Source organism: Elgaria multicarinata, chromosome 8 (genome assembly GCF_023053635.1).
Source record: "Elgaria multicarinata webbii isolate HBS135686 ecotype San Diego chromosome 8, rElgMul1.1.pri, whole genome shotgun sequence".
Classification (NCBI taxonomy): Eukaryota; Metazoa; Chordata; class Lepidosauria; order Squamata; family Anguidae; genus Elgaria; species Elgaria multicarinata.
Genome location: NC_086178.1, coordinates 54,816,556 through 54,840,916, shown reverse-complemented (window position 1 = coordinate 54,840,916; position 24,361 = coordinate 54,816,556). Strand labels below are relative to the sequence as shown.

General features: G+C 41.3%; 2 protein-coding genes across 3 annotated transcripts; one reads left to right on the top strand and one right to left on the bottom strand.

The window, feature by feature from the left end:
• Positions 1-1,222: 1,222 nt before the first annotated feature.
• Positions 1,223-3,273, top strand: DUSP28 (dual specificity phosphatase 28). Its single transcript, XM_063131547.1, has 2 exons — positions 1,223-1,693; positions 2,839-3,273. The coding sequence occupies exons 1-2, from the start codon at positions 1,346-1,348 to the stop codon at positions 2,959-2,961; spliced, it is 471 nt and encodes a 156-aa protein (XP_062987617.1). The 5' UTR covers positions 1,223-1,345; the 3' UTR covers positions 2,962-3,273.
• A 2,520-nt stretch (positions 3,274-5,793) lies between these two features.
• Positions 5,794-22,957, bottom strand: LOC134402748 (claudin-15-like). 2 transcript variants are annotated; one of them, XM_063132455.1, is made up of 6 exons: positions 22,872-22,957; positions 22,321-22,604; positions 11,704-11,868; positions 8,134-8,236; positions 7,227-7,328; positions 5,794-5,893 (listed from the first exon to the last, which is right to left on the bottom strand). In XM_063132455.1, exons 2-6 carry the CDS (start codon positions 22,523-22,525, stop codon positions 5,794-5,796), a joined length of 675 nt encoding a protein of 224 aa, XP_062988525.1. In that variant the 5' UTR covers positions 22,526-22,604; positions 22,872-22,957. The 2 variants fall into 2 exon arrangements, with proteins under 2 accessions (XP_062988525.1, XP_062988526.1); XM_063132456.1 differs by having other exon boundaries at positions 8,134-8,215.
• Positions 22,958-24,361: the final 1,404 nt, after the last annotated feature.

Genomic DNA, 24,361 nt, shown 5'->3' with positions numbered 1-24,361 from the left:
GCATACTGCATACTAGTCTGGTATATATTTTATTTATTTAGTATATTTCTAATCTACCGAAAAACCAATGTTTTCTGGATGGATTAGAACTAGTTAAAAAACTAAAGTGCTTAAAAACTAAAACACTTAAAAACATAAATACAAATATTTAAAAGAATAAACTACAATATAATAAACAGCACAGTAATTAATAAAACAGCCATAATAGCCTAGCATTAGGTTGCTAAAAATGCCTCAGAGAAAAGAAAGGTCTTTGCCTGGTGCTGGAAGGATAACGGTGTGGGTGCCAGGTGAACCTCTTTGGGGAGGTTATCCCATAAGTTGGGTGCCACCGCTAAGAATGCCCTCTGTCTTGTAGCCACCCACCTAGCTTCCTTTGGTGAAGGCCCCTGAAGATGACCTAAGGGTCCGAGCAGCTACATTCAGAAGGAGACGTGCCTTTAGATACTCTGGGCCCAAGCCGTTTAGGGCTTTAAAGGTCAGCACCAACACTTTGAACTGGACTGAGAAGCCAGTGCACTGGTGTCAAATCGGCCAGGCCCAGTTAGTAACCTAGCAGCTTTAATTCCCACTAACTGAAGTTTCTGAACTATCTTCAAAGGTAGCCCCATGTACAACACATTGCAGTAATCCAACAGGGAGGTATCTATACCAATAAGAGAAGCGGCAGCTTAAGTGAGTTTTTGCAGCACCCACGTCATGAAAATTCATGCCACAATAAAATGGTTCTTTACGATGCCACGTGACTCCGTGTTGTGTTTGCTGCAATAGTCGAACCAGAATGGTACCCTTCTGGAATACTTTGTGTATATATGTGGTACTTTGATGGCTTTCTTAACTTACCTGAAAGACAACTACCAAGCTAGCATGCTTTGTCCAGTCACTTTGCTAACTCTATAACCCAGTAGGAGTGTCATCTCCAAGTCTTGGCATAACCCACTTTCACCCCCACCCCCAGTTAGGTTTCTTTCATCCGTTGCTCTATTAGCCATTGCTTCAGCCTACTTTCTAACAAGTGTGTCCATGTTTTTGGGGAGGGGGTCAATTTGATGGGGGAAATAATGCTGGGGAGTGTTTTGAATAGCAGCTCTACCATTCCCATGAGGTTAGTGCCATGCTTACTGAAGGCATTAGGACAGCTGGTAATGCAATCTTTGAAACGACAAGCAGAATAAATATAGCACAGCACACAGATGGTTACAGAACAAGATACCCAGGGCAATCTGTCAACGCAGCCCATTGGGTAGCTGAGTCTTCAATGCCGCACAGCTTCCCGTCCACCTCCTGAGCTCTCCGTGGGGAAACCTTCAGCAGCTCTTATCACAGCACCGTCATTCCCTGTCAAATGTTGAACCTCTGTAAGGTCGCTGATTCTTTGTATATCAGCAATTCCAGGTCTGCCTGCAACGAGACTCTCCTCGCTCAAGAGGGAATTACATTCTGTATCAACGTCTCCAGACAGCAGCCATTCCCAAGTGTTCAGCGAGTCCAAATGCTGAGGGTCCCAGTCTTTGATGATCCGGCAGAGGACCTGGCTAAATATTTTGAGAGCTGCAGCGCTGCCATAGAGAGCACAGCCCAGAGTGGTGGGAAGTGCTTAGTGTACTGTAAAAATGGTCGCAGCCGATCTGCAGCCATCTGCATGGCTTACTTGATGAAGCACCAACGTCTCTGCCTGAAGGATGCCTCTGAGGTACTGTCAGCACGTTGGGAAAACTGTCTTGTAGAACATTGTAGTTTAAGCAGACCTGAAGAAGGGCTGCTATTCCAGTTGGGTAAGAAACAGACATGAAGTGAGTCAGCATTTTACCTTCCAAGATGAAACGCTCTGGATGTAAAAGTCCTGATTCAGTGTTTGGTGTTTGTTTTTTAAGGAATCCAACATGAAGCATAAGACTCAGAAAGACAATGACCCAGGAAGCCTATTTAACATCTCACAGGCAAACAGGCAACTGCCTAGAGAATTTTGTATATAATAGCAGGATTATTATTATTATTATTATTAATCATCACCATCTGTGTGGGAAGGTTATTTCCCTTCCACATACACATACAGTTAAATCTTAACACATGAATGGCGAATTTTAAGATATCTGATTCAAAAGCTTAATACTCCTGAAGCTGAAATGAAGTTGGGCAGCTTTATCCAGGAATGTTTGCGGCTTCCTCAATTTGCATGTCTTATTAATATCCAAACAGTGCCTGCTGTTTGTGTCTACTTTTATTCACAACCTGCTTTCTGAAGCCATCACATGTGACTTTTTTTTTGTTCTGTATTCAGTGCGGTTTCTTTCATTGGCTACTCTCCTTGTAAAACTTGTATTTACATTTACTAGTATACTGAAATGACATATTTTCAAGGTAAGAAGACTTTATTGGAGGATTTAAACTCATAGAGCCATGGTTCCCTGGAGGAATTCCTTATTTTGTTCTTCTTCCAGACCTAAATTTTATAGCTGCTGCTGGTATTGACCTCAAATCTGTCAGCTAATGGGAAAAGGAACCTAAGAAGCTGGTTTATATCAAATCAGATTATTTGTCCATCTAGTCCAGTATTTTCTGCTTGGACTGGCAATGGCTCTCCAGGGTTTCAGACAGAGAGGAATCTTTCCATCACCTGTTACCTGGCCCTTTTAACTGGAGAGGGCAGGGATTGAATTTGGGACCTTCTGCATGCAAAGCATGTGTTGCACACCTGAGCTATGGCCCCGCCCCATAACAAGGGCATGTTACATCCTTCAAAACTCAAGAACTAAACCACTGAGCTGGGAAAATCATTTCCTTTCTGTTGTGTATAATGTAGCGTGTTTCTCTCTCCGCCCCCGTCTCCTCCTGTAGATTGTGAAGACTGCCAGGCCAGTAGCAGAGCCCAATCCAGGATTTTGGTCTCAACTACAGAAATATGAAGAACATTTACAAATGCAACATCCGGTGGATTCTTCTCAAAAAAGAACTTCGTGATAAACATTTTGATTCAGATTATAGTTTGGGGGAACTCTTCAAAGAGGTGTGTATGCCTGAAGAGCTTGGAAAGACTGTGACTAGCTGCAGTACATCTTATCATTGGCCCAGCTGCCCCAGGAGATGTTCTGGTGGGATGCTCTGGTCACACACATTCCCAAAAGCTTTTATGTATGGAAACAGAAGAGTGTCCTTCAAAGTTACAAAAAAAAATAATGTTCCAGACAGAGAACCAAAGATGTTCATGTTTGCTTTTCTTGAACAAGATAAAATTAGTGTGTATTCTGCAAACCAGTCCATGAGGACTGATGTGCCAAGTCAAAACAATGATACTAATAAAGAGAAGGGCAAAATTAATTTAAAACATGTTTTTAATGCAACACTGATATATATGCATATTTCACCAGGAATGGTATATGGTTTGAATATGTTACAAGTGCATGTAGACATTATTGTGACAATCAGCTGTACATAAAGTACCTGCTCTCATCTGACTAATGCACTATCATAGCAGTTCAAGAGATTGGAGTACACAGAGCTGCTTATAGTGGGGTGAGACTATTTGCTAAAATACAAAATGAAGGCTTAGTTTGGGTATATGATCTCACAAAAATTACCCTTATTTGCATTTAATGACTGTAATTACTTTCATTTATAGCTGCTCATTTATCAATATTGGATGGGAAAGTGTAGCCCTTCTCCAGACACTGTTGGACTACAATTCCTTTATTCTGATCTTTGGCTGTGCAAGCTGGGGCTGAAAGGAGTTGGGAGTCCTATAACTTTTGGAGAAGGGTCACAGGTAGGGATGTACCATTTGTGTAAAATCTGTTCCATCTGCATTTCACGGATTATCAGGCGCATTTTGTTCTGTTGTCTGCTCATCGACGGAATTGGTTTTTGTTTTTGAATTTGCGTAAATTCACACTTGCAAAAATCCACCCAATGCGCAAATCCCTCCAAAATGCTCATTTTCATGCTTCAACCTCTATTTTCAGCTTTTTTATTTTGCATGTTTTTCTATTACCAAATTTGCACAAAATTCTGGAACATTAGAAAAATGGTTTGCAAGTCTGCAAAATCCACTGAACTGGAGAAAGCCAGTCCTCTGCGGAATCCGTAGGTCCAATTTGTAAACATTTGAACTCATTTGATCCAGTTGTGGATTTCTCCGGCATCCCTAGTCACAGGTTCCCAACTACAGAATTACGCCAGCTTTTTCCTTCTCAGCGAAGAGTACTCTGCTCTTGAGTTGGCATATTCTTTCAAAAAAAATGATGACTGATGGAACGCCATGTAATAAGAAGCAAATGTTTGGGGACCCCTGTAGGCGGGGCTGTGGAAGTAATACACTCCTTAGAAGATCATCTCCCCCTGCTTATTAAAGGGCTTTGATGGACGTTTTTTAAAATTAACAAATCACTTAATAGCACAGAGGACACAATTTTAAGTGAAGGAAGAGATGGTTCAATGCTTACATTTCTGCATGCCAGCCCTTTTCTCACTTCAACCCCTTCCAGTCACTCCCCCCACCACAACAGGAAAGTATCTCTCCCACAATTTGTCTGCCTGGAATAGCAGCCTCCCAAAGCTGTTTTTCATTTATTTATATTTTAAAATGGTCAGGTCAGGCTCCCTTACATCAATTTATGTGTAACACGTAGCTCTCCTCTAAGCTCTTGGAGATGCAGGCCTGGAAGTTTAGTGGTGAAAAAGATGTAGACATGAAGCACAGCTATACAGAAGTAAAAGTGCAAGCTTGGTGTGTATGTGTGTATACTACAGAGAGAGTCAGGGAGCCTACTGAGCGAGCTACAGTGTAGGGAGAGGGGAATCCCCCCAAAACTGGGCAGAGGCAACTTCTGTGAGAAGAGCTCTTCCATCACAGAAGGCAGATCCTGGATCCAACTCACTATATAGTCTAGATTCATAAGTAGCTGCTATAAACATGTAACAAAGGTTCTTGCACAAAATGTCTCTTAATGTGCCCAGTTGCAGGGAGTTATTTAGTGCAGTGGCTAAAAGTGGTGAGCTAGAAAGTCCCCAGTTTGAATCTCACCCCTGCCACAGCCTCACTTGGAGGTCATAGACAAGCTGTTTACTCTCTGCCTCAGACCACCACTCCTCCCCTATCTGCAATATGTTTTTTTTTTTCTGGCCTAACATGCAAGGCTCTTGTAAAGGCTACTAAGATATCTGCGTGAAGTGCTTTGAACACTCTGAGCCTGCACTCCTATGCATACTTGGCTGAGAGTAAGCCCCATTGAACTCATTGGGACTTTCTTCCAAGGAGACATGCATAGGATTGCATTGCAAAGCACTATATACATGCTATTATTTTAAAGCTTTATTAGGAGGTCCTTGACAGCTAATCAGACATTACTTGTTAATGTGGAGTTGAATACCAAACCCTCCAGAGAGTTCTCAGGAATCTTATTCCTGAAAATGACCATAGGTTTACAATGTTCCTGTATGATGAGAAACAGCACAGTTAGGGTGCAATTCTATGTATGTTTAGATAGAAAAAAGCCCTACAACTCCCAGCATTCCCCAGCCAGCCAGGCATAGGATTGTGCCCTTAACGAACTAGAAAAAAAGGTGTGATTGCCCCTTGGACTTTGGGGATATACTATATTATTCCATCTTCTTTTCTAGCCTTGTCCTCTTAAAGCCATTTCCCATGACAATGTAGTTTAAAGTATTCTCAGAAGGAAGTTCTATACATGCCATAACATTCAGTACTGAGAAGAAAAACGTCTGTCTAAAGTGAAACATGGGGCAGAGGTGGTGGAGATTTTGCAATGTGTTAGAAAATAGCAAACATTTAAAGATCTACACATAATCCTTGGTAGGTATGACTGACTGGGTCTCCTTGATGTAAATGCGAGGTTCACTGGCACTCTGGGCAGCGGTGTACACATAGCTCTGGCCTCTGCAATTAAAAAAGAAGTGTAAATGTACTGCAGCGCTCTCTCGCTCTCTCTGGAGAAATATTATTGATCTAGATCAGTGGTGGCAGGTGACTTTGATGTCAATGGGGCGGTGAATCACTGACATCGGAGCCACCAGCTTCCAGTGATATGGATATTATTCAGTGAAAATCTAAATGCAATGTACAATAGTCTCTTAGCCTATAGTAATCAATAGAATCATAGATTTGGATGGGATCTCAGAGATCATCTATTATTATTATTATTATTATTATTATTATTATTATTTATTGAAAACAGTAAATAGCAATCTAGTCCAACCCTGTGGTCAATGCAGGCTCTGCACCGCAGAGTGCAGCTGCAGCATCCTTGACAGAGCGATATCCAGCTTCTGGTTAAATTCCTCCAGGAAAGAATAACCCACCACCTTCTGAAGCAATCTGTTCCATTAATAAGAAACTAATGAACCTAGTGCCCTCTACCTGTTTTGGACTACAACTCCCAGGATTCCTGACCATTGTCTATGCTGGCTGGTGCAGATGGGAGTTGAAGTCCAAAACATCTGGAAGGCACCAGGTTGGGGAAGGTTGCTATATTTCAGGAGTTTCTCAGAGTTAATCACAAGGAGTGCTGCTTCACACATTAGCATCCCAATCTAGCGAGGGGCACAACGCATGTAGAAACAGGCTTCCACCTGCTGGATGTGAAGCTAGAGTTCAATTGTTGTGATGAAGAGGGAATTTCACCAGGTGCTGCATGCATACAAATAACACCTGCTGAAACTCCCCTTTCTTTACAATTCCCTTAAGGTACAGGAGCCCTGTCTTCCTTTCCAGATGGTCACCCTAAGCAATAGCCTGTACAAATGATTGTCTTCTCTGATCGAACAGCTGCAAGCCCACCCACAGAGCCATTGCCAAAGGCAGTATAATGTCTGTATAAGGAATGGGAAGCCCTGGGTCCAGCTCAGTCAAAGAACTCACTGGATTAAAGTGGGCTGGTCACTATCTCTCAGCCTAACCTACCTCAGAGGATTGTTGTGAAGCTAAAATGAGATAAACCCCATGCATGCTGCCCTGAGCCAGGTACCTAGCTCAACCCAATTGGGATCAATTCAATCCTATCCATGTGTACAGTCTCATGTATTTCAATGTTGCTACATGTATTTCATAGGATATGCTATAGGTTTTATCATAATATTTAAAAAGTGATGTAAAGGAAACACATAGGATTTGTTATTGGACTAAGTAGGCAGCCGTTCCTTAAAACACTGTCTGGCAAGTTCTATTCATGAAATGTATACATGCTGCTCTTAAATATAAACAGTTCACCTACTTGGATTTTCCTTTGCATGATGAACATGTCAAAAAGATTCCACCAAGTATAGAAAGGGTGGAGCCAGCCCAGCCAAGGTACAGTGCATATCCCAGTTCATATCTGGAATAAAGAATATTTCATAAAAGCATCAATTATTATTATTATTATTATTATTTATTATGCCATTTATTATACTACTGTAGTGGTTGTCATTAGGACAAAGATGGAGTTGGGGAGAGAAGGCTGGCAGGTCCTGTGGCACTCCAGGCTATTGCTTAGGGTGACCATCTGGAAAGGAAGACAGGGCTCCTGTACCTTAAGGGAATTGTAAAGAAAGGGGAATTTCAGCAGGTGTTATTTGTATGCATGCAGCACCTGGTGAAATTCCCTCTTCATCACAACAATTAAAGCTGCAGGAGCCCTGCCCTCTTGATCAGATCCAAAAGAGGGCAGGGCTCCTGCAGCTTCAACTGTTGTGATGAAGAGGGAATTTCACCAGGTGCTGCATGCATTCAAATGACACCTGCTGAAATTCCCTTTTCTATGCATCTGTTACAGATACAGGAGTCCTGTCCTTCTTTCCATATGTTCACCCCATCCCAGAGGGACAAGGACAATGCCTTATTTCCTCTGCCCATTGGTCACAATCCAACATGACCAAGAGATAGAAGTCAGTAACAGGGACAACAAGGAAACAGTGCATGTGATAATATCCTTGTTCATAGCGTTAATCTTTGCGGAGGGAAGCACAACACAGAAAACAAGCCAAATATATAAGATATACTTCCTTTCAATATATCTTACAGTGGGTAATATGCTAACATTAATGAATGTCTTCTGATCATACAATATTTATCCTCAGCATGTTTTGGTGTATTGTGACTGCTGGGTTAAGCTAAAAATATACAAAAGTCTATTGGCTTACTTGGTTCCACCATATAATGAGTCAAAAAACTGAGCTGTGACTCTTGCTGCATACCAGGAAAGAGCAACCATTGATGAGAGACCTGGGGGAACAATACAAATTCCTAGAGAGATTTAATAATTCCATAGCCTTCTCCTATAAAATTATATGAAATTAACAAAACTGTAATCTACTAATTAGTCAGGTGAGTTTTAGGCAACCACTTGATTCAATCTGGATGCATTTGTTGTTAAACTGTTGGGAGTCAGAAATACTTAAATGTACCATATTTCTTCAATTCTAAGACACACTTTTTCCCCCATATAAACATCTCTAAAAACGGGTGCGTCTTAGAATCACAGGTGTGTCTTAGGTTTTTTTTTTCTGTTGGTGGTACTGAAATTAGTGTGCGTCTTACTATCAATGGCATCTTACAATCGAAGAAATACGGTACTACAAATCATCCTGATATATATTAGATCCTGATCTACCTTTTATCCACCTATCTTTCAAGAGGAATTCCCCCTTTTCTCATACTTGGGAGATAATGACATCTGCATTTTTTATTTATTTGCTCACCTTTCAGAATTTATATACCATCTCTTCACTATTTCCAGAGTAGTTTATGTAACAATAACATGTGCTAGTAATTAAAAAGCAATAGAAGCGGCAAACCAATTTGAACAATCAAACTTACTGTATTAAAAGTAATTGTTTAAAACATAAAATATTCTGACTGATTAATTGTGGGGCCACCATTTTAATTGATGAAAATGTTTGGGATAACCTAATGGCTTAATCAACTAACAGTGCATCCTATAAATGTCTGCTCAGAAGTAAGTCTCATTAAATTCAATTAGACTTATCCCTAGGTGAGTATAGGATTGCAGCTTAAATGCTGCTGTTCTAATATATAACCATTGTTTGGGGATAATACAGATTCAGAGAATATTTTAGAAGAAGAACCACACGCTTGTCACTTTCAGAACTATTCTAGGGTGACTTTGCAAAAATTTGAAGTTAGACTAAATTGCCCAGTTTTCATAGAAACCCAATGCCTTTCCTGCTAATCAGACTCATGAGGCTGCTTTGGGGTCCAGAACAAGCAAGAAGAAAGCTTGCATTTATAGAATAATTATTTCTAAACATGCATATATGCATATACATCAGCATATGCAAATTTTATGAAACTCTGTGCCTTATGTCCTCTTTTTGGGTGATGCAGTTCCATTTTGGGGAGCAATGAGCAAGCGGCCTCCCTAGATTTCTATGCATGCCTATCTCTTTCGATTCAAATGGGTTGCCAAACCATTGCTCAACTGTCTCCTATATTATATAAAAGAGGGGCAGGCACCCACCCGCTACCGCTGCCTGGTTGCTGCCCCCACAGCCCACCAGTTCTGTGCTGCCAAAATTTGTGGCAGCAAATAAAGTGCTGATTTTCCAGTGATATTCGGCAGCAAGTTACTACAGAATGCTACAGTTGCTAAATTTAGGTTGTTTTGAAACTAAACCCGGCCATTAGAGCATTCCATAGTGGTTTGGTGCTTAAAATTTGCTGCTGCCCCACAAAACTCTACAGTGGCAGTAGCAGCAGGAGTGCAGCCTGCGTGGAAGAGGAATGAAAATGGCACCCTCGACCTCCAAAAGTTGTCCCCCCTGACATAAAGACCTGGTTCGCACATAACAATGACCTAGAATATAGGCTGAGCATGAGGTGAGAATAGGTTGTCATTGAATCATGGGTTGTTGTTATGTGTGAACCCTACACTATGTTTTAACTATGGGATGTTAACCCAGAACAACTCAGGAAGAGAACCCATGGTTTGTTATTGGGTTGTGAACTCTGGGTTGTTCAACCCATAGTTAAAACATAGTGCAGCATTCATATGTAATGACAACCCATGATTCAACAACAACCCACATTTCAATGGCAATTGCTACTCAACCTGGATTCTGGGTTGTTGTTACATGTGAACCAGATCATTGACTAACTTGTTTTCAGAGGCTGACAAAGTCTCTGCATGGAAGAAACTCTATCAAAATAATATTCAAGTTGGTTTGTGTTTATGCATTATCATCAGCTCTCCAGATATAATTTTACTGAAGAGTAGCTTAGAAAACTTTTTTAAAAAATCATAAGGAGAGAAATAAATAAAATGTCAAACAAATATGATTTTCAGTCCAATCCTATGCACCATGTTCAACGAGGCTTACTCCCAAGTAAGTGGGCATAGGACTGTAGCCTTGGTTAGGAAACTGGGACATACAGTAGACCCAAGCATAGAGAAAAGAAACAAAAAATAGTATTCTAACCGGAACTCCGACTTACCTTTGATATTTTGTGCCATAACTGGGGTATCATATTTTAAAGTGCCCATAGAATTAAACTCATTGGGAATTACTTTTAAGTAGACATGTATAGGATTGCACTGTAAAGCTGCAACACTATACCCACTTACCTAGGAGTAAGACCTATTAAGCTCAGCAGAATTTACTTTCGGGTGCAACAGTATAGATTTGTGCTGTAAGAGCATTGTAGAGAGCATAATATTTCTTCATCTCTTAGCGGACAAAATCAGTTACGCCCAGTATGTTTTCTTGGAAATGTTGTCAGTCAGAATAAGGAAAGAATATAATGATCCTGAGTAGTGTAAGACGGCAATCTCCTTATCAAAGAAAGTAACTGAAGTTGAATGACGTCACCACATGCCCATATAGATTAAAGGCAATCTTTCAAGTCTCTTGGAAATTACCTGAACAGTCACTTTATAGGGACATTACTGAGACTTGGGAGAAGGAAATGACACTCTAGGAATCCCATTAGGAGGGCCGGCACTACCATTTGGCAGAGTGAGGCGGCTGCCTCAGGTAACAGATGCTAAGGGGAGGGGAGGTGCTTGAAGGAAGAATAGTGCAGGCCACACAGCCAACACTGTACCCCCTGAGCTAACCTGCTGCCCTCAAGTGTGGGGGTGGAGGATGCTGTCCTAGGGCCAGTGTTGAAGTTTGATTCAGGAGCCAAGTTGATCAGCTTCAACATGTCGGATGGGGAAGGGGGCACCATTGTGTTCTTTTCCTTAGGCAGCAAAATGTCTTCAACCAGCCCTGCTCATTAGCACAGATAAACAGTACCACCAGCTGCAAGAATTAAATTTTAGTCCCGAAGGAAAGTTGCGGAATATTTGCATATCTTGGGAACAAAAGGAAACCCAATCTGCAAGACTGAGCCTTTAGCCTGCTATTTAAAATAGCAATTGTGCTGCCATGCTGGCTACATATCTAGCCAATTAGAATAAAATGTATCAAGATAAGGTAAGGCATATTCAATTCCGTAGGCAGGGGGATTTTCTGTATAGGATATCTTTGTCGTATGGTTCGGAAAGGAACTTTGCCCCAGGAAAGCCACGTTCCGTTCCACGGAACCCCTGTCTTCTGCTTGCATCATACTGTGGCCATGGGAGTTGCTTAATTTGTGTGGGGTCTCATTGCAGGAGTAAGACTAGATGCCCTTTGAGGTCCTTCTATCCCTGTGATCCAATTATCTTTATTTTATTTATGTTTTTGGCATATTAACTACTTGTAGCTCACCTGCTAAAACGAAGATCATTCCACCCACCATAGTGATCTTTGCTTTTTTTGCTTCAGTCTGGGACCCAAGTTGAGTGCACTTTAAACCAAACACTGCCAGCAGAGTACCACACATACCCAAGACGAGAGAAGTGATCATCAGGGCTCGGCATGCTTGAATATAGGCTGTGGGGGGGGGGGAAGGAAAATCGATCAAAGGTGTCAGTCTCTATACAGAATAAGTCAAACAGCAATTCCTGACAATTGATCAAATGCTTGACTAGAAGCCATGACAGGCAGACTGTACATTATTTGAATATCTGGTTTAATAGAGAAGCCAACATCTGAAAGCCAATTGTGGCAGATGTGACAGGAACTGGCCCTAACCCTGACTACCCCCTAAGTCAGGGTTTGATACCTAGGAAATAGACGTTTGCTCTGTCTGGACCATTGATTGAGTGTGGGTTGTTGTTGAACTGTGGGTTAGTGTGTTGTCAGAACCCTGGATGTTTCCCCCAGGGTGGCTTATTTTAACCACCCTGAACGACTCAACAACAAACCTTAGTTTGACAAAACTAAGCTACACTGCATGGTTAACAAGCCACCATTTGGAAAATGTCCTACGTTCAGACAACACTATCACTCATGGTTCAATAAAGAACCCAAAGTTCAACAGCAACCCACATTCAATCACTGAGTGTGAGTTAGGGTGTTGGGCGATCCCAAGAGACTACAACACGTATTTCAATGGCTCATCACAAGGAGGTGCACAAAGACTCCCACTTCAAGCCCCAAACAATTCCTAGGTAGCAATGTGGGGAGAAGTTGGCTCATAAACCAAATACTTGGAACCAATATGCAAACTTAAACAGAATTATCACACAAAACTTATACTTTAATTCCCCCCTCGCCCCCATTATTCTCCAATTTTAAAAAATGCACCTAAAAGAGTCATATTAGGGAAAGATGCACACAAAAATGCACAAATTTGTGAAAATAATTTTCAAAAATGTATTATATTAGAAAAGTTGCTAACACAAAATGTGCATATTAGGCAAAGGTTTATATAAAATGCATATATTAGAAAAATGTACACAGAAATGTATATGAATTTTCACAAACATTAAAAAAAATGTTTGGGATGAATCCAGTTTCAGACTTGGGGGGAGGGGATAAGAGAACTGGAGAGAAATGAAACTGACAGTTTCGTCCATCACTACTTTTCAGGACATTATTATTATTATTATTATTATTTATTTATATCAAGCACATCTTTGCTGTCCCAGGAAGGAGATTTGAGATGTTCTCTATGATGCTTTCTGACATCACAGGTGACACTGAGACACTCCTCACGGTTTCTGTTCCCTACAGCTCCCAAAGCTTGCCAGCAGTGCATGATCTAGAAGTCACATCCCAGACTCCTGTGAATCGTTGCATGAGAATTTCATGTTCACTTTTGAGATTGTATACTGCACCAGCTTCCCTCATCCTGCAGGGTGAATGCAAGATGGCAGGAACTTCCTTCGGCTGCCTCATGATAGCTTAATTGAAGCACACAGCGGGGTGGATGGGTCAGTGGGGAATCCACGATACATCCTAGCTATACATCTGCACTCTAAAATGACTCACCAACATGTTTGTGCGGTTGGACAGGCCAAGTGACCTGCTACGATGTTGATGGAAAGTAAGCTACTATGTATACCACTGATATGCATATCAGTAAGAACCGACAACTTTGTTCTGCATAGTGACGGAACTCTTATTAATGCTCATATCAGTTATATGACAGGGTGAGTAATTCGCTTAAAATATAGCAACACTGCCTTTAAAGCAATGAAGTCAGCAGCAATCTGTAGATGACAAATCAAACCTCCACTCCCCAGTCCCTCTTCCTGAAAAGATTGTCTAATAAATAACATGCCAGGAATGGTCAGGCTCTAGCAGACCCCTAAATCTGCATTTGTATACTCATTTTGTTTATTTGTTTTATAGCCTGTCTTTCTACCAAGAAAACTGGCACTCAAGATGACTTTCAATAATATATAAAAGTTGATTAAAACAATAAAACAAATGCATTAAAACCCAGTTGAAAACAAAACAGAATAAAAGCAGTATCCAACCCCAAAGACTCGCTTTTACATGCCAAAGGCCTCCTTGAATAAAAAGGTATTTGCCTGTCCGCAGAAGGACAGCAAAGAGAGAGAGAGAGAGAGAACCTCGCTGCCTTGGCAGGGAGTTCGACAGCCTGGGAGCAGCTGCCATTTCTTGTGTCGCCACAAAACACGCCTCTGAAGGAAGGAGTCTTGAAAGAAGGGCCTCTTAAGACCCAGGTAGGTGCATATGGGAGAAGGGTAGCCTGGTACCAAGCCATGCAGGGATTTATAAGCCATAACCAGCACTCTGAATTTTGCCTGTAAACAGACTGGGGAACTGTTGTAACAAGTGAATCATTTGCTCCCTGTAACTGGCCCTGTTCAATAGCCTGGCCACAGCATTCTGGACCAGCTAAGTTTCTGAACAGTTTTTGAAGGCGGTCTCATGGGCAGTGCATTACAGTAGTCCAAATGGGATGTAACTATGGCACACGTAGACATTCCAGGCTGACTCACGTCATGTGAAGTAGGCACTGCAGAAATCATCTAGAAGATGCATCGTTAGGTCCTCCCAGACTATTGACTGGTCAGTTTGAATTTTCCCTCTCTGCAAACTGCCCAGCCTCCATAGAAATACCTGTATTGTGAAATCTTTTCTTTGTCTTTTTCAGTGGTTGGCCAGAGTCAAAGGGGACCGGGGAGATACCCCACTCTATTAAACTGCTTTGGTGAGTTACAGGTAGGTCTCTTGATAAAGATTAATAAGCTAGTTTGATGTTTTATTTTATTTTTGAACTTCTCTGCTTGGTTCTTTAATAAATATACTGAATTGGAAACTGGAGTTGATTTGATTGTCTTGCCTTGCCTGGAGTTGGCCTATTCCTGTGCTGGAGTGATGGGAAAACACGCTAACCTGCTTGTTATGGAGTTTAAAGGCCGCGATGGAAAAGGATTCCATCCTCTATATACAGTATTATTTATTATTTATTTATTATTCAAAATGTATATTCCGCTTTCCACAAAGATATCAAAGCAGTGAGCATAAAATGCAATGGCACAAAAACAATAAAAACAACACAATACAGATTAATCAGTGATAAAAACCACACACACCACTGTGTGCTACAAAGTATAGCTGGCTGGGTTACACTTGAGGGAAAGCCTGTGAGGTTCATCAGATGAGCGTTTTATCGCACAATAGCTAGGTACTGCCCACTTACGGATATGTGCACATCCGCTTGATTTTCCATCACAAAATAGACCCCTTTTAATCTGATTTTTTTAAAAAACGGAATGTGCTGTGGTTTCCTGCTGTGTACAGGAAAAGTGGCATGATAAAAACAGCCCCTGAATGGGCCCTGTGGTCTTTGTTTACTTCCTCTTTTCCCTCTAGGAAGAAAGAGAAAGTAATGAGGGACAAAAGCAGGATGGTAAGGAAATGTGATTTGCCCCCATGTGATGACACTCTGTGTCAAGAGATGTGACATCTGAATGTCAGAGCTGTAGTGTCAGTTTGTAAAGCATTCCAGAGGTTGGGTGCTCTTGAGGTGAACCTCTGGAACATGTGCCATCCTTAGAAATGCTCTAATGATTGCAGAGATTGGGCAGGGACATATGGGATGAGGCAGTCCCTAAGGTAACCTGGTCCCAAATTGTTTAGGACTTTATTATGTTAACAACAATACCTTGAATTTGGCCCAGTAGCTTATTTGCAGCCAGTGCAATTCTTTTAACAAGGATGTAGCTTGCTGGCAGAAGGAGGCCTCAGTCAGCAGCCCCACCAATACATTCTGCCCCACATAGAGTGTATTACAATAATCCAATCTTGAGGTTACTAATGCCCAGGGTGAATAAAAATCAATGATTAAAAAAAAAATCTAAAAAACAGGGTTTTTAAAATTTAAATTGGATTTTTTTAATTTAAATTGGATTTTTTAAATAAAATGATTTTTGAGGAAAAATCAATCTGAAGATAGTTTTCTATTTAAGATACATTATAGTCCAAAGGACATTCATCATGAAATAAGGATTAGTTTTTAATTATGTAGCATGCGGCAGTATATTCATGCAATGTTTATTTTTTTTTGGTAAATGAATTCCATTAATCCATTCACAATGTCATACTCTTCCAGAGGGTTCTGTTAGATTGGGCATTTTTTCTGTCTAGAAGATATCACAGATGCTTGGTTTTATAGTTCTAAAAACTGTGAATTTGTGTCTGCAGAGATCACAATCCCATTGTTCCTTTGCAAATCTATGTACACAGAATCAACCCCTTACTTCTTAAGTGCTAAGTTTTAAAAAAAACTGAATGAATAGAGTGCACTTTGGGGGGGGGAGTCGCATGATTAAATCGAGCCTTTCTGAGTAGTGATTTAAACCATGATTTAAATCAAATCCACCCTGCTAATGCCTTTATTGAGGTTATGAGTTATTAAATATCAATATTCAATAAGAGACTATGAATTATTAACTATTAGTATTCAATAATGGTACAGGCATTGGTGGCCTCAAGATTGGATTACTGCAATACAATCTATGTGGGGCTGCCCTTAAAGCTGCTCTGGAAGCTGGAGCTACCTCTGAGGAAAATAGACAAAGGGTGTCTTGCATTCTGTCCTGCCTCACAGGGCAGAGGTGCGGATATGCTGGTTTGTCACAATGGTAAAATGAGTGACCTCCAACACTAGGAAGTCTTCATTCCTTAATGATCAGCAAAGGACCGAGCATGTCTAATAGAGATCCTCAGTCTTTCCCTGCCCCAAACTTTTAGGCCATTCTTAAACATTGGGACACCCCAAATTGTACATGCAGAAACCACAGGCTCACTCCACAACAATTTTTTCTTTTGTTTAAAACTCTGTGAAAGCTAAATGCTCCCTCTCCCAGCATGGGAATAGAAATTTCCAGCACACCACCACAACTGCATGGTTTGTTCTTTATCCTATTTATTTATTTATTTATTTATTACATTTCTATACCGCCCAATAGCCGGAGCTCTCTGGGCGGTTCACAAAAATCCTCAAGGTGTGTTGATACACAACCCTTTTCAAGTGAGGATAATTGATACCCTCTCTCTGAAAATACTTATAATTTATTTTTATGATAAAAACATGATTTTAAAAACCCACCTGAAGCTAAATCAAACAGTCTTTTTGCATAATCTGGTAAACTTTTGGTGTAAGGGAAGCTTCTTTAATATTATTTTCTATTGGGAATATAGAGTTGTGGATCAGCCTTCTCCATCCTGATGCCCTCAAGATGTGATGGGCTGCGACTCCCGTTATTCCTAGCCAAATAGGAGATACAGATTTTTTTCTTCACCCGACAAATGCTTTCAAAAGATAAAGAAAAACATACCAGGAAGTGCCAGAAGAGTACCAAACGCTTTGCAGTCGGAGACTCCAAGACTATCTGATGCACAGCTCTGCCACAGGTTTTCATACAAGTTAGTAGTTGTGATCACACTCCCAAATACAGTGGAGACTTTCCAGTAACTATTTGATAACGTTGCTCCAACTATTACCCAGCCGCCCAAGGTGAATATAAAACCAGTAAGCTCCAAAATAACTGACATGGTTGAAAATATTAATCTATCTATTTTACATTAAGGTGAAACATAAGCAATGACTATTTCCCCATTGAAGGGTACTTGCTGTCCTTACGCCACTTTTGTCCAAAATGAAGCTACCTTTGCTCTTTGCTCAGTCAACTAAATGATAAGATTTGCAGTACACTGCTTTTAATAACTGGGGGAGTGGTTTAAGGAAAAGGTAATTGCATTATATTCACAAAAGATCATTTTTATTTCTGTTTTTCTGGTAAATCTTATGGAGCGGTATTTTACCTCTAGGCATCATCCTTCCACACTAAGGCTAATAGGACTGGCCCTACCATTAGGCAGAGCCAGGCAGCTGTGTCAGGTGGCAGATGCTAGCAAGCAGGCAAAGGAGATAAGGTGTTGAAGGACATACCTCTGTGAGCCAAGTAGCTTGCCGTATGCCCCCTAAAATAGCCTGTGCTCTCGCATCTGCAGATTAAAAATTAAAAAAAAATGTGGGGGGAGAGCAATGGGGCAGCCAGAGCAAGCTCAGAGGGAGGAGAGCCAGCTTCCCCATTCCTCCCCTCCCTTTGGTTCTGCCAGCGTCGTCGTCAGGAGCAACTCCGAATTGGTGCTCCTTTCCATGCAGATACTGGGAAGGAGCGCCAATTGGGGAGCCCCCGAGGCCGTCAAGATGCAAGGCAGGACAGCAGCTTTGCCTGAGATCCTGAACCTGCTATAGGAATCACTTGTACCTTCCCTGAAGAGGGCATTAATCTAATACAACAATTGTGGACCTCAACCAAGTGACAATAAAATGAATCATGCCCCTAATATTTTTACAGAATAGTTAATTTGTAAATTTTAATGATTTACTGATAACTGATTTCTTGCAAAGCTGATGAATTCTCAGGCATTTATGCCCTAATCTCAGGGCAAAAGAAAAGCTAAATGGCACATGATCTATATGTTTATTTAACATAGCACAAGGATCAGAGCATGAGACAAAGTCTCAAAGATTAAGGCATCATTATAAAGTAGTTAAGAGACAGAAGTAACAACCTATTCAAATCATTAGTTTATGTTGGAAACTTTTCCTGATTGATTGTTAGAGTTGACAATTATACAGTGGCTGAGTACCATGGAAAATAGAGAAAATGACTTAGGTAAATGATCAGCAACTGCATTACAGAGAGCTGCCTTGTGTAAATGCTTAGCTATTTCTATCACACTCAATAAACAAGCACAGTTTCTAGCTGTGATAAAGGTTTATCAGTTTCTAGTAGAATTATATACCAATAGTAAGTATAATACAGCATGAGTGATAGCAGGTTAGCATGTAAAGTATGTGAAGGGGCTGCATAATGCAGTTGTATGCAATACGTCTGGTGCTTTAGAGATGTATTGCATACAATTCCCATCATACCCAGCCAACAAGGCCAATGCTGACTGGGCATATAGGAATTATAGTCCAACACATCTAGTGGGCTCCAGATTGGGAAAAGCTGGCATAACAGAACACACATCATGAGAGTAATGCTCTCCTTCTGCATACATTATAATCCTTTGTGCTTCTATTTTGGTTATTTTGTAACCAAGCTTTAAAAGCTGTATTTTTCTTGCAAGGGTAGTTTTGAGTATGGCGGCTTACTGGAGCCTGTTGTTCAAAAAAGGTAAAATACAGAATGTAAGGCATTACCCCCAGCAGCCCCCAATGGGAACGTGTTTGGTCCTAGAAGCTGCCCAAGTACGCCATGTCTGCCGTTATGATGGTCAGGTGTCCTACATTAGAGAGGACAGCTCTCTGTTTGAAGGGCTATCAGAAGACTATCCCCTCTCCAAAGGTGTCCTCTATTTGAAGGGCTGCCCAATTCAAGATCATTTTAAGATAAAGAGCAAATAAAAAGGGAGAGCTGGGCCTTGAATTGCCCATCAGTAGTGAGCAACTGGATCACAGACTAGCAAGCACACAATTTGCCAAGACCTCAGTCTTCCTCACCACCCCACTTGGGTCGGCTATACTACATCCCTTCTAAATGTGCATCTATACTTATAAATCAGCACATGGAATTTTTCTGCAAATTTGCATACCCTTTTGTCCTATTTTTGGTAATTCATTTCCTCCCTTTTTTGCGAGGCATAAGCGGCTACCCTACCTGTAGTCTTTCACTGATACAGAAGCCTGAAGGAAACATAATTGTCTTAAAACTGGTTATTAACCATTCACAATGTAAAGCAGCACCTGGCTTGTGTGAAGTGTCAGACACTGAATGCATGTTTTACAGCACAATGCCAGGAAGGACATTCCACTGTGTTTCTTTGGGTTCATTCTCAGGAATGTTTGCACTGGATTGCAGCCTTAGTGGTCATGTGTACATATTCACATACATGAGCGCTACAGACAAACCCTAGAGCTTTAGCACACCAGCCTTATAGTCTGCTGTTGCGGTGAATTCCATGCAAAGGACTCCCATGATGCCGACTATGTCCTGCTGTGATTGCGATTATTCCCCACTCTTAGCGACAAACTCCGGTTCTTCCAGTAATGCGCTCAAACTTCAACATGTATTTTTCTACCATCGTTTTCAATCCGATGTTCTGTGGGCAGGTTTTCAAGGGGCAGTATGGCTGATGAAAATGTGTTCAAGGGCTGGTATTACTGACGAAAGAGAGGGTGTGCCTTTTCTCCAGTGGGTTTTTTAAAATGCCAATTCAAATCCTTTCCTCCTCCTGAGTAGGCATTTTCACCTAAAAAGAAATGTGGAAAATGCACCCTCCTTGTCAGCAGCACCCTCATTTTTAAAGATAAAGAGATCCAAGTTTGCACAGTGGTAGGTCTTAAGGAGGGCTTTTAGCATACCCAATTTGAATCAGATTGGGTCATCCATTGATTTGTTATGATTTTTAAAATTTCCTTCCTCAAATCCTTTGGAGTTTATAGTCTGCTAGTGCGAAGGAATGTAGGATCACACTTCCATTCCTTTGAACGTGTGAAGCTGTGCATCTTCAATGGGATTTACTTTACTCAAAAGTAAATCCCATTGATTTGAACTGCTAACATCACATGCTACCCCTTGGTCTGTGGTTGGAGGGGAGAGAAACGTCGAGGGAGGGGAGCTGGAAATATTTCCCCTCTTTCCGTGCCCGGGAGCTTATCCTAAAGAGGAGCCACGGAGGGAAGAAGGGAGAGAGGGAGGCCCTGCGGCGCCTGGGCCTCTCTTTGCCGCCTTCAGAAGGCTGGCTGCTTTGCCCCTCACTCCTGAGCGTGTTATCCCAAGTGGTCTTTCCTCTTGCCCCGTCGAGAACCGGTGCTGCTGATGAGGCCCAGTATTGGGCAAAAGGCATATGCTCATGCTGCGCATCTTCAATGGGATTTTTTACTCAAAAGTAAATCCCATTGATTTGAACTGCTAATATCACATGCTGCCCCTTGGTCTGTGCTTGGAGGAGAGAGAAATGGTGGGATGGGGCCCCTGGAAAGATTTCCCTTCTTTCCGCGCCTGGGAGCTTTTCCTAAGGAGGAGCCACGGAGAGAGGGAGGGAGGCCCTGTAGCGCCCAGGCCTTTCTGCCGCTTCCAGAAGGCCGGCCACTTCGCCCCTTACTCCCGAGCGCATCATCCCAAGAGTGGCAGATGACCGATAGTGATCAATGCCCATACACACACAGTTCATGAAAGGGGTAGGGAGGTAGGTCTTCTGATAGGAGGAATGGAGGGGGAGTTGCCCAACTTCCAACAACCAATAAACTGTAGGGGGAGGTACGAAGGAGATCAATGGGTGGGGCAACGGCAAAAACAACAAGCTGTGAGTGAACCTCAGTGGGATAACAGCAACGCACTACAGGACAGGTGTAAAGAGGCTTGGGACGCACAAGTGAACAGGTGTAACTTTGCAAGCTTTCATATGCTATGGAAACAAAGCGGGATAATTTGAGGGAAAACCATGATAAACGTGTAGGTGTAATTTTTGTGAACCGCCCAGAGAGCTTCGGCTATTGGGCGGTATAAAAATGAAATAAATAAATAAATAAATAAATAAATAAATAGGTGTGATGAAGCTTCTAGTCTGAGATATAACTTCTAGAGATTTTAGGAATCTTGCACTAAAGATTTTAACAAAATATGCCCAATAAGCAAAAACAGAGGCAAATAGGGAAAGCACTTTACCTGGGACGGATACCAAAATATAGGGAAGGTCTCTGGCAAACAAACTCAGCCACTGAGTGTATATATCAGAGCTCCTTCCTGTGCAATGATACTGTTAGAGTGAGTTAAATGCTGTACAATTTATGTACATTTCTAATATCGCCAATGTTTTCAGTAAAAGATTTTGAATACTGTTGACATAATGACCCAGTTCCCATGATTAAACAACCCATGGTTTGTTAACTGGGAGCGAGTGAGCTGACTTGCCCACTTCTGGTGTGCTAAACAACCCAGTGATGTTTCATGACATCCAAACCTGGAACTCTGGATTCTTGAGGGTGAAACAAGTTAAAACTGAAGAACAAACCATAATTCTGTGTTGTTTCTCCCTCAACAACCCAGAGTTCTGGGTTTGGATGGCAAAGGGGACCCAGCATCCCTGGGTCATTTAGCAGAAGCTGGTGAGCAAGCAAGAGCCAGCATGCTCATGTGAACAACCTATGTTTAACAAATTGTGGGTTGTTTAATCATGTGAACCAGGTCAGCATTTAATCACACTATAAACTCTGTCCTATAGAAAGTTATTCTACAGATCTGCATAAAAGTTCTTCCTTGCATACATGTATAAACAACATTCAGCGGCCTCGTTCAGACAACACGCTAAACCATGCTGCTTAACCACAAAATGGTTAATGGAATGCATTAACCTTAATGCATTCCATTAACCATTTTGTAGTTAAGCAGCATGGTTTAGCATGTTGTCTGAACCAGGCCAGTGTCAAAACTTGGGCTATATAACCCTTAAATTCAGACTATTTAATTATAATCCAGGATTGTAGGCATGAAAAACACAACTTACTGTCTAAAGATAGGAAGGAGTAGATTTTCTTGCACTGAACAGAGACCCAAACAGCTTCACATTTCATCCAGAGACCTTCATAAAACCAAGGCGAAGTAATTGTACTAGAAATTTTCCAGCTGGTGGACACAGTGGTAACAAGTAAGAAGAGGAGACCCATAAAAGCCAGATGCAATGCAGAGATTTGAAAACCTGGTGATGCCATTCTTCAGTGACAAGTTAATGTTCAAAGAATCTTTCCTCTCAAACTGTGTTGTCAGAAACCTATTTTAAAAGTTGATTCTCTGGCAATCAAGATCAAAACATATCACATTAGTTATTTATTTGACTAATATTGATGCAAAGAACAAAATCCAATCTATGATAAAGCTGAAAAATCTTTGTATGTCAGGTTAAAAGTATCGACAAGTTTCAGATTTAATTTAAAGTCAATTCACAATTTTGAAGCTAATTAAAAAATCATGTTTATTTTAAAGCCAATAAACCAATGATATTGATTGATATATATATATGTGTGTGTTTGTGTGTGTGTGTGTGTGTATAAAACTTACTTCTGTAATTCTACTTTCTGGAGGTTTTCTCCACTGTCCTCTGGAGCTCTTCCAGTCGAGAGTTGTATCAGTAGGTTGTGAGGGGCAGTTTTGCCAAACTGATAGAGAATGTTTTGTAATACTTTAGGACTTTTCCCTTTGTCCTAAAAATCAAGGCTTCCCAGCCAGTTCATTGACTTATTGGTCAAATTAACTAGGACTACAAGCCTATATACACAATTACCTGGGAGCAAATACCATGAAACTCAATGGGACATACTTCTGAGTAGACTTGCATAGGATTGTGCTGCATATAACTATACAAGTTTATCCTGCTATTATAGAATCAAAGTAAATCACTTGCTGACTTGCCTTCTCTCTAGGGTAGCCACTTACGAATCCCATTGAGCTAGGGAAAGATCACTAACACAATGCTGGATCCAACCTTTATCTTAGCAAACATATTGTTCCAACCCCATGTTTGCTGAGATTATGGGAAACATGAAAATTGATGGGGGGGGGGGGGGGAGCTTACAGGAGAGGATCCTTCGCCCAGTCTGCAGCAAAGGCCCACTGACATTGTTTTCCCAGTTGAGCTCAGTCATACTTTTACAACCCAGCTAGGAAACAAAACCCAGGGTGGATTTTCAAAGATCACCCCTTTTGCCTAATGATTCCATTCTCCAGCATTGTTTTCAACAGCAGCCAGCCACATGCCTCTAAAATAGGTGTAAGGAACTGGTGGCCCAGAGACTGGATGTGGCTTCCTTGGCCAGCATTCATAAAGTTTCATCCGACGAGCATTTTATTGCACGTTTGTTACTGGGCACTCACGGAGTTTGCTCAGGTCCCTCACATGACATCATCTGCCTCCCGTGCACCTTCCACTCCTTCTGGCCTTCCTTGCGTGGTAAAAAAAACCCCTCATTAAGGGTCCGATGTTTTTTAAAACTCAGAATTGCTGCTTTCTCCTGCTGTGTGTAGGAGAAGCAGCGCCATTAGAGAAGGGGAGTCAATGGGTCTGGGTCTCGTGCTCGTTATGTACTTCCTCTTTTGAAAGAGGAATTAACTGAGGAATGAAAACAAAGGCAGAGAAGCGAAGGTAGGGAGGGTGTTAAATCACCTGCAGCAGCTAGACTTGGAACAAGCCCCCCATTTGAGTCAATGGAAGACAGTGTAATTGCAGTGTAGGGGACACTGATGACACATGGCTCTATCTGAATAGAAGAGGCTGTGCAAGTCCCTAGATCAATGCCTAAACTCAGTAATGGGCTGGATGAGGTCCAATAAACTGAAGCTGAAAGATTTGAAAATGAAAATAAAGATTCAAAGCACCAGCTTCGCTCTCCGTTTTTCTTCATTCTCACCTAACCTATGCACATTTTTATTCATATCTTACAAGATTAACAGAAGAGGGGGTTTGATCAGTACAGCTGGCTACACTGTTTCCAAGCCCAATTTATAGTGCTGGTTTTTACCTTTAAAGCCATAAACGGACTTGAAGGATTACC